This window comes from Neoarius graeffei, chromosome 20 (assembly GCF_027579695.1).
Source record: "Neoarius graeffei isolate fNeoGra1 chromosome 20, fNeoGra1.pri, whole genome shotgun sequence".
Classification (NCBI taxonomy): Eukaryota; Metazoa; Chordata; class Actinopteri; order Siluriformes; family Ariidae; genus Neoarius; species Neoarius graeffei.
Window position 1 is genome coordinate 2,190,958 of NC_083588.1, and position 18,991 is coordinate 2,209,948.

Sequence of the window (18,991 nt, forward strand, 5' to 3'; positions counted from 1 at the left end):
TACAGGTCAAAAAATTTCAACCTCAGTGATTTTTTTTGACCTGGGTTAAATTTTGGATGATCTAAAATTCTTAAAAGACATTTTCCATCATCACTTCTTTTGTCTCTCTTTCTTCCGTCTATTTCCTCTCTGTCTACACCTACCGAGTATTTCCTCTTGTCTTGTCTGTCCACCTACTCCTGTCACCCTAATTAGCATTATTTTTACGTCTTTTTTCATACTTAACCCAGATTTGAACTCAGAACCTTCTGATTCTTAACCCAACACCTTTAACCACTCGACAGTGACAACTGCAATGGAAATAGTGATATATAGTTTGAATTTATTCATGAGTCCAGTCTGATCAACTCACACGGCCATAGGGCAATGAGTTACTGCCATCACGCAGCGTCTGTTGTCTGCCCGTCCACAATTCCCAAAAATCGCTCCTCCTCCCTGAGTTTTCAATGGATTTTGATTCTGACTGTTTTGTTTGGAAGAGCTTATCAGTCGACACAAAACTTACTCCCTGGTTTTGTGATTTCTCATTCACAAGTTGCTTATTATTCCGGTTAACAAACTTTCTGGAAAAATCACTAGGAGTTTTCACTGGATTTTGATTCTGATTGTTTTGTTTTGAAGACCAAATTGTTTTCATGAAGAACAACTTGACTATAACGAGTTGTTATAAACGAGTCTGGTTTCTCATGGTACGGCCGTGTGAGCTCCTCCATCACTGATGCTCTGGTTATGTCATCAAGTAGTTTAAAATACAAAGTCTTCCCAAATCCTAACCCGAAATCGAACCCTAGAGATCATAAGACTCCCTAATACAAGCAGCAAATTATGAATTGGGTTAAAAATTCTAACCGAGGCTGAAAAATTCCACCTGACCGATAACACAGACGGCTTCAAGACTCGAACTCTACGATATGTTGGGGGGGGAGCTTTTGTTGCGAGATGTTTCTGCATGACCATTTCACATTTCTCATCTGTTTTGCTCCACACCAGAAACCAGTATGTCACATGTCGGTGTCGCAAAACACAATTACAAGATTACAAGGTAAAGAGACAATAGTTTTTGAGGGTTCGTCAGAAAATGACACCACACTGCCAGCTCTTGATGAGCTCTTTATCAGAGTGCAGTGATCACATAAACCGTGAGATAAACACACACCTGTTTTTGCGTACATAGAAAAGGTCAAATCTCACCACGGAGGGTATTAGAAGGTTTACGGGAATGTCACTGGTTTCATGTTCCCGTTCTCCATGCAAAATCCTTTTTTTAAATTCAGGATTTAACAAAGAAATGCTGTCACGGATCCTGAAAAGTCATGCAGCTCCAAATCACAGGTTGATATTAAATGCACTCATTGTCAATTTCATAGCTCAGTCATGATCACAGGGTTGATCTGCGACGAGACGTTGATGTCGCATTTCTGGAAAGAGTCTCTAGTGTCGGCATTTTGCAACAGTCACTCTGCTGCTGAAACTTTACGGTTTCTCAGAAACGAGCTGTGTCTTTTTGTCTTATTCTGATTTGAGAGAGAGAGAGAGAGAGAGAGACTGTTTATCGCTGCTAAAACTTAAGTGATAACAAGAACTACCCTGTTTTGTATACCTTTATACACACTATAAAGGTCTTCCCTTTCTTAAAAAACAGCTTCTAAACCAAACTTGAACTGTTAACCATCAAGGGAACCCAACACACCACACATTTCCTTCTTCAAGATCTTAAAGAAACGACTCAAGCCCTGTTTCTCTTCAAGAATCATCTTCTCTTTTAGGTCTTTATTTCACAGAAAGCCACTTGTACAGTAGGTTTTTCTCACAATTTTCTGTTTTCCTGGCATAAAACCAGCTCTGCGTCACGCAGCAAGAGGTTGGATTTTAAGGCCTTTTCTTGATTGATAATATCAGATACTTGAAACAGATTCCAAAGAATGGAGATGATTATCTTGGTCTTCATAGCGATTTGCTTCAATCTCCAATAATTCAGTTTCAGAATAATCGTGAAGATCTATTTCCAAACAAACATGTGGTTATTTGAATTCTGTCAAGCACATGATAAGGATGCACATTTAAAAAGCTGAGAAATGGAAGACTGCTTACAATTATATGTAAACATTTACATATAATTTTTTAAAAAACAAGTAGTGTTTTAGATGTCAGCGTTCTGCATGACGAGACACTACAGATCCAGCAGAAATAATCATCCATCCATTATCTGTAGCCGCTTTATCCTGTTCTACAGGGTCGCAGGCAAGCTGGATCCTATCCCAGCTGACTACGGGTGAAAGGCGGGGTACACCCTGGACAAGTCGCCAGGTCATCACAGGGCTGACACATAGACACAGACAACCATTCACACTCACATTCACACCTACGGTCAATTTAGAGTCACCAGTTAACCTAACCTGCATGTCTTTGGACTGTGGGGGAAACCGGAGCACCCGGAGGAAACCCACGCGGACACGGGGAGAACATGCAAACTCCACACAGAAAGGCCCTCGCCGGCCACGGGGCTCGAACCCGGACCTTCTTGCTGTGAGGCGACAGCGCTAACCACTACACCACCGTGCCGCCTAGAAGTATTTGGCTTGTGCCAAAAATGTTTGAAATATTTTGATAAATTACATCCACAGCATAACACCTTCTCTTCCACTGCAGCCAGAAAATGTGAAAACTCAGCTAAAAGATGTTTATTCTCTGTTTTTACAGACTTGCAACCTCAGCTGGAAACATCACAACAGTGAAGAAGGCTTTAAAGGTCCCATGGCATGGTGGTTTGTTGATGCTTTAAACGGGCTCGTGGAGGTTTCCGGATGTTATATCTGCAGCCTTTCTCGAAATGAACCCTCGGCACGTCAGTATAGCCTCCTGGGAGAAAGCCCCATTTCAGCGCTTTTCCCAGTGCGTCGTTTTGCTAATGAGAAGCAGGAGGCGGGGAAGGGTAGAGGGTGGGGGCGGGCCATGGGGGGAGGGGGAGGGGCTTGACCAAGCTGCGCACACACATACTCGCTGCTATCAGCGCCTGTAGCCACACTGCTAAGACAAAACCCCGTTCTCCCTTGGACTCCTTTCGTAAACTCAACGTGACACAGAGAACAGAGAGTGAGTGTTCGGAGTGGTAGTTTATGAACGTATAATACCCTAGGCTTGAACACGCACTCCATAACCAAAGAGGATAGAAGCAGCAACTACAGCAACATATCGCTTATCCAACAGAAGACATGCATTGCGGAGCAATAGTCAAACATAAGCTCATAAATTACAGTCAATTTCCAGACTAAACTCAGTTTAACAGAGCATGCTGCATGCTCTTTAGTTTTGTAGCGCAGATTACCTGGCTAACTGCAGGAAGCGGTTAGCTGCACAGCTAATGTAGCCATTGCTAGGCTAACGCACCGATTTTAAAACACGGCAAAATGACCAGTTATACACTTACTTGTTCGGTGTTTGTGGCTGATGCAGCAGGGATGCTTAGTACGGACCCAGGCTTCAGTGACAGTTGATGTGCAAAACCTGCCCTGTACTGTCCCAAGTTGGGGAAACATTCCTCAGGAAAATGCTTCCGACAAACATACACCGTCTTAGGTAGACTCGATGGCGTATTATTGAAGCAAATAAAATTAAGCCACTGCGTCTTCAGGGGCTCTCCCGTCGGCAGTAAAAACAGACTCTTTTCTGTGTTGTCACATCCATGTACAGCGCAATTTCCAAGTTTCGCTCGCTTAGGTGATGCCATGTTGTTGTGTCCTCTATGGTCTCCTCACTACAACTGGGTGGGGCAATCCATACAGTGGGTGGGAATCCAGAGGGGGGGCGTGGGGATCATCTCCCTTGCTGACATAGTAAAGGGAAGAGTTTATCAACGCGCCGTTTTGACGCGCCATTCTCAAATGTTGGGCATAGTTTGGTTTACACATTATGAAATTTCTAGCCACTGGGGTGACTTAAGAAGGTCAGGGGAACTCATTTTAACGTTAAAAAACCTCAGAAAGTGAAAATTTCATGCCATGGGACCTTTAAGCTCCACCCACTTCACAGTTGTTGTTTTTTTGGAAAATCGGATTTCCTGCTCTGTAGGTCAATTGTGTATTTTTTTCTAAAACCTTGCAAGCCACACTTGCTGGAGTAGACTCATGTATTATTTAAAAGAATTAAAACATTTTAAAATCTGATATATAGAGAATGTCTTTATTGTCACTGCACAACGAAATTTAGTTCGTCACAAGAGAGCAAAGCCGCTGCACACGCCACCACTCTTGGGCACTTCAGCCCAAGGCCGTCCTATGTTAACCTAACCTGCATGTCTTTGGGGGAAACCAGAGCACCTGGAGGAAACCCACGCAGACAACATGCAAACTCCGCACAGAAAGGCCCTCGCCAGCCATGGGGCTCAAACCCAGACCTTCGTGCTGTGAGGCGACAGCGCTAACCACTACACCACCGTGCCCCTCTCTCACTCTATATATATATTTCTTTTTTTCACGAGTCTCATTTATGACATAAGCTGTGTTTTTAACGCATTAACTTCTAATTCTTAAAGAAAGACAAATATAAAACAATTAAAAAAATGTAAGAACCATTCTTTTAAAGTCTCTCTTCACACAGTGTGAAATAAATATTTAATTCTTAAAATCATCCAGATTTGATTTATTTTCAGATTTGTATATAAAGTAGAGACAGTTCCATTGAATAATATTTAATTAAAGCCATATCGGAAGAAACACATATAAATATTTGAAAGAACTGAATACAAGTAAAGAACTGGTGAAGATTAACTGTATTCTAATAAAAAACACCACCACATGACCACCCTATGTTTTGACGAAAATAAGAGCATGTTGGAATGAAAGTGTATGCTTTATTTAGGTAATTTAGAAAACTTTTTTTTGGGGGGGGGGGGGGGGGGGGGGAATGTATTTGCAAAGCTCATCAGGGTTTTCCAGAGTTTTTTTTTTTTAAATGCTCTGGGAAGATTAATCCAAAAGCAACCGTAAAAGACAGCGGTCATTTTTAAAAATTCTCCTGTTTATTTTTCTTGTGTTCCACTGCACTCCTTTGTTGTTGTTTCACATGTGCTCACAGCAGCACTTCCTTTATAACATAAATTGGAATAGTTTTTTCTTTCCTGCTTGGAAGTGGGAGCTGCCCAAATTAATTTCCTTGAACTGAAAACACCATTGTATAAAAACAAACACACGACAACAGACGTGTTCGAATGAGTTGCTGTGTTCTGCAAACTTAATCTTTTTTTTTTTAATCCTTCAAACATTTTTACTTCCTGGATGTGTTTCACTAGAAAGCCACCATTAGAGTCATTAAGGTTTTTTTTTGGAAGAGATCCAGAGCTTTAATCCACTTGCTTTTAGTTACCACTGTGAGACATCCCCTTTTCTCTTTACAACAGTCTGTAAACGTCTGGGGACTGAGGAGACAAGTTGCTCAAGTTTAGGGATAGGAATGTTAACCCATTCTTGTCTAATGTAGGATTCTAGTTGCTCAACTGTCTTAGGTCTTTTTTGTCGTATCTTCCGTTTTATGATGCGCCAAATGTTTTCTATGGGTGAAAGATCTGGACTGCAGGCTGGCCAGTTCAGTACCCGGACCCTTCTTCTACGCAGCCATGATGCTGTAATTGATGCAGTATGTGGTTTGGCATTGTCATGTTGGAAAATGCAAGGTCTTCCCTGAAAGAGACGTCGTCTGGATGGGAGCATATGTTGCTCTAGAACCTGGATATACCTTTCAGCACTGATGGGGTCTTTCCAGATGTGTAAGCTGCCCATGCCACATGCACTAATGCAACCCCATACCATCAGGATGCAGGCTTCTGAACTGAGCGCTGATAACAACTCGGGTCGTCCTTCTCCTCTTTAGTCCGAATGACACGGCGTCCCTGATTTCCATAAAGAACTTCAAATTTTGATTCGTCTGACCACAGAACAGTTTTCCACTTTGCCACAGTCCATTTTAAATGAGCCTTGGCCCAGAGAAGACGTCTGCGCTTCTGGATCATGTTTAGATACGGCTTCTTCTTTGAACTATAGAGATTTAGCTGGCAACGGCGGATGGCACGGTGAATTGTGTTCACAGATAATGTTCTCTGGAAATATTCCTGAGCCCATTTTGTGATTTCCAATACAGAAGCATGCCTGTATGTGATGCAGTGCCGTCTAAGGGCCCGAAGATCACGGGCACCCAGTATGGTTTTCCGGCCTTGACCCTTACGCACAGAGATTCTTCCAGATTCTCTGAATCTTTTGATGATATTATGCACTGTAGATGATGATATGTTCAAACTCTTTGCAATTTTACACTGTCGAACTCCTTTCTGATATTGCTCCACTATTTGTCGGCGCAGAATTAGGGGGATTGGTGATCCTCTTCCCATCTTTACTTCTGAGAGCTGCTGCCACTCCAAGATGCTCTTTTTATACCCAGTCATGTTAATGACCTATCAGAAAATCTTTTTCGTAGATCACATTTTGTTAATCATTCATTGTTGTTTGTATTAATTTCTAGTTTTGTCGTTTACCAATAAACGTCAACAGTCATGTTAATGACCTATTGCCAATTGACCTAATGAGTTGCAATTTGGTCCTCCAGCTGTTCCTTTTTTGTACCTTTAACTTTTCCAGCCTCTTATTGCCCCTGTCCCAACCTTTTTTGAGATGTGTTGCTGTCATGAAATTTCAAATGAGCCAATATTTGGCATGAAATTTCAAAATGTCTCACTTTCGACATTTGATATGTCGTCTGTGTTCTATTGTGAATACAATATCAGTTTTTGAGATTTGTAAACTATTGCATTCCGTTTTTATTTACAATTTGTACTTTGTCCCAACTTTTTTGGAATCGGGGTTGTAGTATTGACAAAAATAAAAACACTGATGTATACCTGAAGAATATTTTAATCGTAAAATGAACGTAACTGCTGTCGTAATAATGCTGTACTCGCAATAGTGAGCACATGTAGCATCGTGAACAGGAAGTCACTTGGGATTCAGTTAATGATACAGCTAGCTCCAATTAACTCGTTATTAGTGTTCCACAGCCATGTTTAGTCAATATTAATTTCTAAAATGTGAAAAACATTCGCAATCGAGCAATCTCAGTCAATGATGTGAGCTCTAGCGACATGTTGACTTTTGCTTGTGCTACAGGCTTTTTGTTTGTGCTTCAGTTTTTGAGATTTGTAAATTATTGCATTCTGTTTTTATTTACAATTTGTACTTTGTCCCAACTTTTTTGGAATCGGGGTTGTATTAGTCTCCACCCACAACCTTGACAGAAACTCCTCCTTCTTTCACAAGTGGTATGATACAACGAGGGATTTGACTGGAATCTCCAGTCGAATAGCTTTAGAGCGAATATAACTTCTCCAGCCCCATAATGCGAAAAGTATTGCAGATTGTTCAATGGTAGAGCGAGCTTCACATTGCTCTCTCTCTCTCCCTCACTGTACCAGATAAGAGCATCTCCTTTTTTTGTTCTTTCAAGTCTGTAAATTACCCGTGACCATCCTTTTTATTGTTTGCATTGCTGAATGACTGGTTTTTGTCAGACAGCATTAAGGCGAGACTAGAAATAACACAAATCACAGACTGGTTGATCACAGTGTTGACAGAATCGACCCGATTTATATCTCTCTGGCCATGCACACTGTTTTAATTCACTGTGCACGCTCACTACACGGGGTAGAACACACAGTATGTAATGCATAATACGCCTTAAAGAACACAAAACACGGAAACACTAGATCAACATCATTGCAGATCTGAAAGTATTGGCACCCTCCATTTGCGTGTCATTAAGACAAACTCACTGTGTCTTGTGAGCAACAGTGAGGTACATAAGTGACTTTTTTTTTTAACATAAAATCAGCAGGCAGCACGGTGGTGTAGTGGTTAGCGCTGTCGCCTCACAGCAAGAAGGTCCGGGTTCGAGCCCCGTGGCCGGCGAGGGCCTTTCTGTGTGGAGTTTGCATGTTCTCCCCGTGTCCGCGTGGGTTTCCTCCAGGTGCTCCGGTTTCCCCCACAGTCCAAAGACATGCAGGTTAGGTTAACTGGTGACTCTAAATTGACCGTAGGTGTGAATGTGAGTGTGAATGGTTGTCTGTGTCTATGTGTCAGCCCTGTGATGACCTGGCGACTTGTCCAGGGTGTACCCCGCCTTTCGCCCGTAGTCAGCTGGGATAGGCTCCAGCTTGCCTGCGACCCTGTAGAACAGGATAAAGCGGCTACAGATAATGAGATGAGATAAAATCAGCAATGTGAGAGCAAATGTTTTATTAAATCAATTCATCTCCACCCCAAAACCTGCACAGGAACTGATCCTCCTTTCACAGGTAACGTTAATGAGAAAAGGACAAAACTGGGATATGACTCATCTTGCATTTGATTTGTGACTCAAACTTTGCTGCTCCAGAGAAAACAAGACTCGCTGTCACAAGCCACAGAAACACATGGCACTTCCTGCTCGTTTCAGCTTTTTGGTTTTGCACTGTAACTAAATTACGAAAAAATAAAAGACATTTCCTAAAAGTATTGCAGACTGTTAAATGGTAATGCAAGCCTCACACTGAACTCTCTCACCCATCCACCTCCCTCCATCTCTGCAAAGTTAAGATGATCTTATCAATGTTTTTCAGAAACTGCTGTGAAAACTGCTATGGAATTAAACAGAACATGACTCGGAAGTAAGCAGCGATTCAGCAGTTCAGTGGAAGTGAAGGGAAATCTGGGTGAGAGCCAAGTCCAGATAACAACTGCACCTGTAATGAAATGAGCACCCAAAAAAACAAAACAAACAAAAAAAACCCCAGCAAAAGCAAGCACTTGAAGGTACAGAGTCCAAAAAACACGAAAGTGAAGCACAACAAAACACACAGCTGGATGTATTTAGAATAATTTATTGCATGTCTTTATTATATTTATCCTTAAAGCAACTATAAGAGATTAAAAGCCGATTAAATTTACACAGCGTACAAACGTCATTCGATACTTTTTTTTGTTTCCTTTTTCTTCATTATAGACATATTTACTTTACAGTCAAAATACTGCACACAATTTACTGTATTGCTTGAAAGGTTAAAGTTCATTTGTTTTTCTTTCTTTCTTTTTTTTTTTACAAAATAAGCCAAGTTTTTTCCACAGAGAAAATATCCAACATTGAACAAAAATTTATCGCCCCCCCCTTCGCTGTGACGCTTTTTAAGAAGTGATAAAAATCCAAACTTCTTGTTCTTACTCGTGAAAAGAACCTTAAAGTGAAATAAATTAGTTTGATTTTTAAAAAATAAATTACCATTATTGCAGACCAAAGCTGAAAACGACTCCAACTTCTCAGATTACGTGCAAGAACAAACGATTTCACGTGATCATCACGAATCATCATCATCCCACTGCAACGTAACGAAGGTGTTCACGACACTGAAAAACATTCTGTACAGAAAACTCATCATTAAAGGTAGCAACGAGCAAGTCATTCACCACAGCTGTACAAAATCAGATATCTCTGTTGGGTTTTCTCTGAAACGATCTTCAGGAGGGTTTTGTCGACTGCATAATTGTGGTGACAAGAAAATGACTTCTGTGCTCAGCACGAGGGTAAAAAGTGTTATAATGTGCTACAAGAGCAAAAATTACTTGCAACAAATGGATTTAGTAAATTTTCCCCTCATTAATTTGGACTTTGCTCATTCCCAGCCACCATCCAGCTCGCCGCAGAATTAAAGCTCGATCCCCATCCATGCCTACGATCGGCTCGTGTCGCTGTGATTGACGGAAAAGACACTGAGCAAGCCCCTCCCATACCGAGTGCACAACCAAGATTGAACGTGGAATCTGGAGCAATAAATTTTCCAGATGTGTCAAGTAAAACAGTGCATATTTTATAAAACATGAGCCTTGTTTATCACATCAGTTATAATTCATACCACAAATCGACAACCAAGATCCACAATACAAGTGAACAGACACTGATATTTGAGAAAATGTAAATAATTTTTATTGGTTACGTCTTGTACACGTACAGGCATGGAGATGTGTGTATTTGTGATGCGACGCAATGCAATCTTTCTTCTGCCAATCACATGTCTGTTGTGTGCTTAATATTCATGAGACAAAATCGCAAAAATTAACTAAGAAATCAGAACAAAATACAAAAAAATGAATCGTGACAAACAAAGCAAAACAATAAAACGTGATGAAATGTGATGAAACTATGATGACCGTGACTGCATGATTGTTAAAAACATTTCAACCCTTCAGGCTTGTTTGGTTTTCCCTCTGAAAGAAACCATTATAGATTTCATGTCAGATTCCAAGAAGCTAAAAGTCTTTAATTAATTATCCAGTGAATGCTGAAAGAAGCCATGAAGAACCTTTGCTTTTTTCCCCCAAGGGTGTGTGTGTGTGTGTGTGTGTGTGTGTGTGTGTAAAACAGGATAACAGATTGGCAGAAACTCCAAATTATTAGCCGGGTTTCCATTGCAATTTTGCGCAATATTTAAAAAAATTGACAAAATTCAATTGCAAATGATCCGTTTCTGTGAAGTGATGGGACGTGACCAAAGCTGTGGTCTGATGGCTCCTCTCACAAAAGCTCTTACGGAGCATGAGTTTTTCTGAAAGGCAGCGTTTCTATTTGGTCTTCATGTCATGTGACTTAACTGCAAAAAAATGTTTCCATTTCAATTCTGCAAAATGTCTGATCAAATCATTTGAAAAACCATTTTATGTTTTTTTTTTTAAATTTGCATTTCCTTTACTCATTTTTAGTTCACAATTTCAAATTGCACATGAAACTGGGTAATGGAAACACAGCTAACATGGCTATTGATAACCTTTTTCTTTTGAATACCGAGAACCTGTCAGAGGTTTAATATTTAATTTCTTGGCACCTGGTGTACTCAAAGGGTTCAAAAACCTCCTCTACAGGTTCTACTGGGAACCGTTTTGTAACAAGGAAACTTTAAGTGTAAATCTGTGGTATGAATGATAAATAATGAATGACAGAATACGGTGGAAAATAATAAATGACTCGTGTTTATAAAATGTGCACTCTTTTAATGTTTTCAACAAACCGACTTTTTTTTTTTTTAATTTTAATCAAATACATTGTGAGCAGGCTGCGTTTTGAGATTTTTCAGAGGGACAGGTCGGTATGTCTGTCCAATTTTCAAGTTCCATGCTCCAAATCCTGTGCAGCTTGTTAAATCTGTTCCAAAACCCACATGACTTGATTCAAGTTTGTGAAACAATTAAAAAAAAAAAAAAAAACACCTGAAAGTGAAACTGAGGTCGAGCTGAATGCGAAGCCTCAAGTCTGATAAAACACTGAAGTATGAGCGGATTTTAACATCCTGATGGAGTGGGATTTGTTGCAGTTGCACACACCATTACAGGTGAGTAAGTAAGTTTGCTCTTTTGAGTTCTCCTGACCGCATGACGGTGTGTCCACATCCGGATTTTCATTTCGAGTCTCAAAAAAAAAGTGCAAATGTGTGTTCAGTCAAAGTGACTCATCCAGGAGAGAGTACCACTGGACAGACCCAGAGCTCGTGGTACATTCCTCAGTGTTAAGACTAGTAAAACCGAGTGGGCATTCCCTCACCCACTTATTTATAAAAACAAACCCACTCTTCCTCTTCTTCATCGTCCTCCTCCTGCTTTCTCAGATCAGTCGTACAATCTCACACACACACACACAAACACACACACACCCCTTGACTAATCCCACTCAATCACTCATGTAGTCATAACTCAGAACTCATGCACACAGCAGAGAGAAAACAATGGTGCTCAGACCAGAAACAAAGATGTGCTTTGAAAGACACAATCAATAATCCTATTGTTGAAAAATGTGCATTCAAGAACGTTCTTAAACAAAGAGGAGGTACAGAATATGACAGAAAGCCTCCTCTGTGATGATCAAACAGAAACCAAAATGCAGATAATCAGATATTCAGGTTTTAGCTGGTTCCTCAACAAAAGGGGGAGGGGGGGAAAGGGTCTCAGTCGATCTCAGTCTCCTGCTCCAGATCCAGGTTCTCATCAGGGTCTGGAGCAGGAATTTCAGTCTCGGCCTTCTCTCTTGACCTGGAGGTTAGATCAAGTTCAGAAACTTTTGCTGGTTCAGAATCGGAATGAGGTCCATCATCTTTCCTGATCTCTCCTGATTCAGGATTAGGATGAGACCTGCACTCTTCTGGGAGAGCTGGGACGTCCTTTCTGTCCTCTGCGGTCTCCATGTTGGGCGTCGTATGGGTGTCGGCAGGGTCAGTGTGCTCAGCCTCATCCCGGGTGAAGTGGCGCAGGCAGGGTGGGTCGGCTGGGGGCAGCAGGGTGAGTGAGTCGACGCTTAGTGAGTCGGTGTTGGTGTCTGATAGCAGTGAAATAGTGGGCTGGGCAGCAGGGGTCAGGCTCGGTGCCAGGGGTGCAGCCGGCGCTAAAACAGTTAGAGCAGGTCGGGTTAGAAACATGTGACTCTTTCAAGTCATCTGTGCTCACAGACACAGCAGGAACAAAACAGTGAAGCCAGGCTGCTTGCATGACTTTTTCTCCCTTTTAAAACTGTTGTATTTATTTAAAAAAAAAAAGGATTAAAAGAGTGATCCAACTATTTATGAATTCTTCTGACTGTTCCCCCCCCCCCGGAAACTTAATTTTCACAGACGACAGAAATAATTAGGTAGTAAATTAGTCACCGCTTTGTGGTGGAAGCTTGTGTGCTAAAAATATTTCGTGTTACAATTTTAGACAGAAATAAGCTTAAAATATTCTCAGGGTGGAGTTCAGTGTTATGACATGACAGGAAGAGAGTTCCATTTTTTTCCTCATTTACTTGAAATAAAAATATATCCGACTATACATTTCTCTTTAAATTAAAACCCATGCAAGCTGTAAACACACTGTGAAAGTGATGGTGCAGCAAAAATATAAAATGGCAGCCAATCAGACAAGACGTTCTCATGAAACAGCAGAGTACGTCACTTGTGAAACTTATCTTTTCAGTCGTTTATAACAGACAAACTTCATCTTTAAACTTCAGGCCAGGCCTCCGAGCTGAGTCTAATCTTGATGAACTGACAGAGCTTTGAGATGAGACGCTTATAGATCTTGTGTCTTTGTTTCCTTTTGTCCCTGTTTATAGATGCCATAAGTTGATAAGATTCGTGGAAAAAAACAAAACAAAAAACAACCCTGTAAGTACCACAGATACTGTGGTAATAATGATATTACACCTCCTCCACACGGGTAATTATTCCAGTCTGAATAGGACGAAACACTTGAGTGACGGGTGTGTACGATGCTACGGTGGCAAGCAGCTTACTTTACCTGTTAGCCACATTCGCTTTGTAAATCTGTTCGAAATCTACTGGAGAAAATTGCAGATATTAAAAACACATCTTAGCTGATCGTCTACGCTGACTAAATTAACAGTTTGGTTAAAACCATGACAAAGAAAGACATTGTTACTGCATCAGCGAGAATGTTTGTTCTGGGAAATAACGGGTCATGCACAAATTCCAGTTATGCCGATGATTTACTTTAAAATCTGAGAGGAAATGAGAGTCTGTTAGTTTTGATTTATTTTGCATCACCACAGGCAAATTGAGGAAGTCTACAGGATGTTAGTGAGCACGCTGTTAAGGGACAGAGGCAGCAAAACGACACGTTGACGTGCCTGGATGTGGAGGTCTAAACCCACTCTCCGGCATCACCCGAGAGAGAAAACGCACACCTCCGGCCCTCACCTCCAGACTTGACTAGAGAACAGATAAGGACACGTCACAGGGATGGGAAAGAACCAAATTCAATCAGAAACCAGAAGAAATCAGAATATACACTGTATTCCCAAAAATATGTGCTTCTTGAACATCACATTCCATATTTATTCCCCTTTTCAGTTATAATAAGCTTCACGATTCTTGGAAGGCTTTCCACTTGATTTTAGAGTTCATCCACTCCAAATGTGGTCTTCCTGGAGCTTGCTCTGTGCACAGGAGTGCAGTCACTGTGGAGCAAACTCGTGCCTCTGTGTTCCAGTGAAGTGAAATCGTCACTTGACAGCATGCAAAGCCGTTCTGTACAATTTTGTGCTTCTAACTTTGTCGCAGTAGTTTTGGGAAGAGCCTTATATGGGTGTGATGGTCAGGGGTGCACATACTTTTGGCAACACGATCCAAGTTTGGCATGTGACGTTACCATGCAAAAATAAAATTAGCTCCATTGGTGGTGCACCACTGCTGCATTTCTGTGAACTCATCTTCTGAGACAGAGCTTCCAGAGAAATCAAGCAGAGGAGGACCTCAGAACTTCAACTAAAGGTCAGTCTGCTTTTGTTATGCCTAACCGTCAAGTCTAAACAAAGACTTGAAAGAAAGATTACCAACGAATGAAAACACTAAATGTGTGAATTTGTCAAACGCCTCCAGTTCAGAGACTGAAATCGAGTAGGAGATGTCACAGAAGCCACAACATGCTGCCTTATCTACGCTCGAAGGGTTTCAGGCTTTTCCAAAACCACACACGCTGGGAACCCGGTGTGGGAGGAGCTGATAATGAGCACCTTCAGGATGGGGTTACACTAAAGATTAATTTCTTTGTTTCTATTTCGAGAGACGTTTCATAATAATAACAACAAAAAACTTTGGGGGTCGCCACAGCAGACCATTGTGACCTGCATATTTGATTTGGCATTGGTTTTGCCCTCCTTGATGCAACCCTCCTTGATCCATCTGGACTTAGGACTGGCACCAAGTATGCGCTGGCTTGTACAAATCCCCAGCGGCTGGGTAAAATTTCCATGACCGATAATGAACAGAAAAACAGGCTGAAGATAAAAACCAGCCACAGTATCTGAAACCCATCAGTCTGTGAGCTTTATTTACTCGTTCACAAACATTTTCAGTGTGAAATGTAAAGTTTTCACTGCTTAAACATTGTAAAATAAAGAAAAAAAACTGCATGGAAAATATATGACGTGAAAAATGGCAACTAACTTTTAAACCTGCTGATTTTGACCAAAAAATGATCAAAATCACTCAACTTTCCATGTCTGGAATAGACTTTGAATGCATTACATCTGGGTGACAAATTTTTTTTCACGGATTTAAATTTTCCATTTTTTTATTCACTTTTTCCTGGTGAAAATATTAAATAAATAAATATTCTTTGTTTGCTTCAGTATTTAACAATGTCGCTCTTCATTTGTTCAGACCTTAAAGACATGATAAATATCAATAAAATACCATCAAGTATTGTGATTACATTTTTTGTGTTTATCATTTTTATACAATTCAATGATATATAATCAATATTTAATTAGATTATAGCATTAATATTTTATATATTATGTTAAATACACAAACTTTATACAGATCTAAAATCCATAATATTATGACTGTGAAGGCTTGAGACTAATTATCGTACATAATGGCCTGGAATTTTATTACACGCCTAACCCTAACCCTGTTGGATCATTTTATTTCCTTATAATGACATTGTGCTTTGTGACAATGAATCAATTGTTTAAGATGTGTTTGAGTTTTCATGGAAGAGGAAACGTCTCTCTCTTTCTCTCTCTCTCAGACACACACCCTGCTCTGTACACACTACAGCAGGGTGATGACATTGATGTCAGTGGGAATATCGATTTAAAGTCATTTTTGGCCACAGCTTGTGTTGGAACAACAATTCCAATGAATGGCACTGAACAAGCCACATGTGATCCGTAATTAAATAATATTTTATGTGTTTGATGACAAAGAAAACAAATTAATAATTTAATCAGTGCGAAATGTACCAAAGGAATGTTGACCTAACAGGCTTGAGGGAGTGAAAACAAACAGTCACTGAGTGGCAGTTGAGGCAACCGATGAGGTTGTGTGTGTATGTATGTATGTATGTATGTATGTATGTTACCTGATGTGCTGTGTGTAGACACACTGCTGGTGGTGATGGAGTCAGGGTGAGGTGTGATGCTGGAACTGGAACTTGGAGAGCAACTGCGCTGCTGTGCCACTGCAAAACCTACACACACACACACACACACACACACACACACACACACACACACACACACACACACACACACACACACACACCCCTTTTTAACACACATGCAGTGGTAATTCATTGGTAAACCTAATGCAATTCAACACTCCCTGGAAGTGTGTGAACAGAAGCAGACATATTACTGGGAGATAAAACAGAACACAACAGATTTTGTCATGATACAAGTCCAATTCAATCTGATCTGCAACTCCCAGTATTTACACAAAACTAGCCAAAGAAATAAAGATGTAATAAAGACAAACAATATCATTTTTTCTAATTCAATGCTGACACTATTTCAATTATTTCGTGCCGTTTCTCCGGAGAAGAACCACAGAGTTTCGACAGATTTTCTACACTTGCTTGTGAACATATCAGTCTCTTGAAGAAATTATTCAGCAATAAAGATTACTAAACCTCAGTCAACTCTGCTGAATTTCCAAAGAAAGTGTTAAGACAATTAACTGATCATTTTCAAAACAGCAAAATGACAACAGCAGCTTTGATATGGATTTAATCCTGTCTTTGACTTAGCAGGTTTTTATTTCTGTGCTTTTCATTTTCAAGTCAATGATTCATGATGTCATCCAATACAATGCTATTAAAATATTAAAACTGCACAAACACTATTTGTAAACTGTTACATTAGTGCTTCACTGCAGAAGCATTTAAAATTTTTGGGGTGAAATTTTTAAAATCGATCCTCCCTCCTCTTTTGGACAAAAACCAAATTTTTCGGTGGGACCTGAAATAAATAAATGTAGCTGATGTTACGGATATTAACTATATACATGTGTGTAATGTCCAAGTCAAACATATGCTGATGGATTTTATTTCACGTCAGCGAACTCAAAACATTTGCCATTTAGTGCAACAGAAACTGAGAACACACCCCAAGAGCGAGCGAGCGAGCGAGAGGGTAAAGTGGGCGGAGCTTACACTTTGATATGGGTTAACACCAGAAAGATCATGATGCAACACCTACACAACGGTCAATGATTTCAGATGTACATGGTGACTGGGTTTGTTGTTGGTAAAAGACAGCTGCCGTTTTTAGCGCATGTTTGAGTGACAACTCGTACTAGCGTACTCCAAAATCTAGTGGAAAATCTTCCCAGAAGAGTAGAGGTTATTCTCATAGCAAAGTAAGAACTGAAGCTGGAGCAGGGTGTGATGGTCAAACATTTGTGGACCATGCAGTGTATGTTACTGACACAATAATATGTTTAAATGGTCTAGTAGTCGTAAATTATAAATACGAAATTAAAAACAAACAAACAAACAAACAAACAAACAAACAAACAAACAAACAAACAAACAAACCCGGTTTAGGATTGGAGAAATTCATGATGGGCATTTGGGGTGGGGAAACACTGCATTATATTCACTATATTACTATACAGGGTTTATAAGAGGGCAGATTACCAAACCAACTACAAACATGCAAGGAGAGGGGATTTTTCTTCACACTGGTACTTTTTCTTGGTGATCTGGTGATTGTGGTGAAAATGTGGTGTGTAATGATAAGCATGACGTCACTCCGCAGATGAATCAGTGTTTTATTTCTGTGTTAAGCCAAAAACCTGAGGACATCTAGACACCATCCTACGTCAATGACCAAAAAAAAAAACCCCCAAAAAACAAATGTAGCTCTCAACTTCTGAGTATTCCTTTCACCAAAACTGAAACAATGGTTTCCATGGTAACACCTGATCAGTAATCAGTGAAAAATGTCAAAGAGATACTCATCAGTTAATAAAGTCCGTGATCCCTCTTCTCATTCAGTTTAAACAAAGATATCATCAAGATGCCCTTTATTTTTTAATACAGAAGACCAAAAGATAAGGCATCGTAAATCATTAAACCACCCTCAGAGAAATCTACAAGCCTGTGATACACAAGGCCTCATGATAAACTTCCAGTGAAAAACCAAGGTGACTTTTTCACTTCACCACACTGAGACTAAAAAAATGAAGAAGAAATGTGAAGTGTGAAGTAAAGGCAGAAGATCTCAGTGACCTGTGACAGCAGGCGCAGATTCAAAGGAAGCTGTAAAACAACACGCTGTAAACCACAAGCCTGACATGAAGAAGTGCTTCAGAAATTCTGGAGAAGTCTTAAGTAGGATGTAAAACAATGTGCCATTTGTTTGGAGAGACAAGTTCAAATAATCACTGGAAAGACACCAACAGGCCAAAGTTGGGACAAAGTACAAATTGTAAATAAAAACGGAATGCAGTGATGTGGAAGTTTCAAAATTCCATATTTTATTCAGAATAGAACATCGATGACATATCAAATGTTTAAACTGAGAAAATGTATCATTTAAAGAGAAAAATTAGGTGATTTTAAATTTCATGACAACAACACATCTCAAAAAAGTTGGGACAAGGCCATGTTTCCCACTGTGAGACATCCCCTTTTCTCTTTACAACAGTCTGTAAACGTCTGGGGACTGAGGAGACAAGTTGCTCAAGTTTAGGGAGAGGAATGTTAACCCATTCTTGTCTAATGTAGGATTCTAGTTGCTCAACTGTCTTAGGTCTTTTTTGTCGTATCTTCCGTTTTATGATGCGCCAAATGTTTTCTATGGATGAAAGATCTGGACTGCAGGCTGGCCAGTTCAGTACCCGGACCCTTCTTCTACGCAGCCATGATGCTGTAATTGATGCAGTATGTGGTTTGGCATTGTCATGTTGGAAAATGCAAGGTCTTCCCTGAAAGAGACGTCATCTGGATGGGAGCATATGTTGCTCTAGAACCTGGATATACCTTTCAGCATTGATGGTGTCTTTCCAGATGTGCAAGCTGCCCATGCCACACGCACTAATGTAACCCCATACCATCAGAGATGCAGGCTTCTGAACTGAGCGCTGATAACAACTCGGGTCGTCCTTCTCCTCTTTAGTCCGAATGAAACGGCGTCCCTGATTTCCATAAAG

General features: G+C 40.3%; 1 protein-coding gene across 4 annotated transcripts in view; it reads right to left on the reverse strand.

Moving 5' to 3' along the window:
- Window positions 1–9,973: 9,973 nt before the first annotated feature.
- Window positions 9,974–18,991, reverse strand: part of clec16a (C-type lectin domain containing 16A) — a 128,637-nt gene continuing 119,619 nt past the window's right edge. For 2 of the 4 annotated variants that reach the window (XM_060901086.1, XM_060901085.1), the window contains exons 22-23: window positions 15,918–16,025; window positions 9,974–12,438 (exon numbers count right to left, since the gene is read on the reverse strand). In XM_060901086.1, the coding sequence (XP_060757069.1) occupies window positions 12,005–12,438; window positions 15,918–16,025 (542 nt within the window). In that variant the 3' untranslated portion in view covers window positions 9,974–12,004. The other 2 variants (XM_060901088.1, XM_060901087.1) reach the window with 2 other exon arrangements.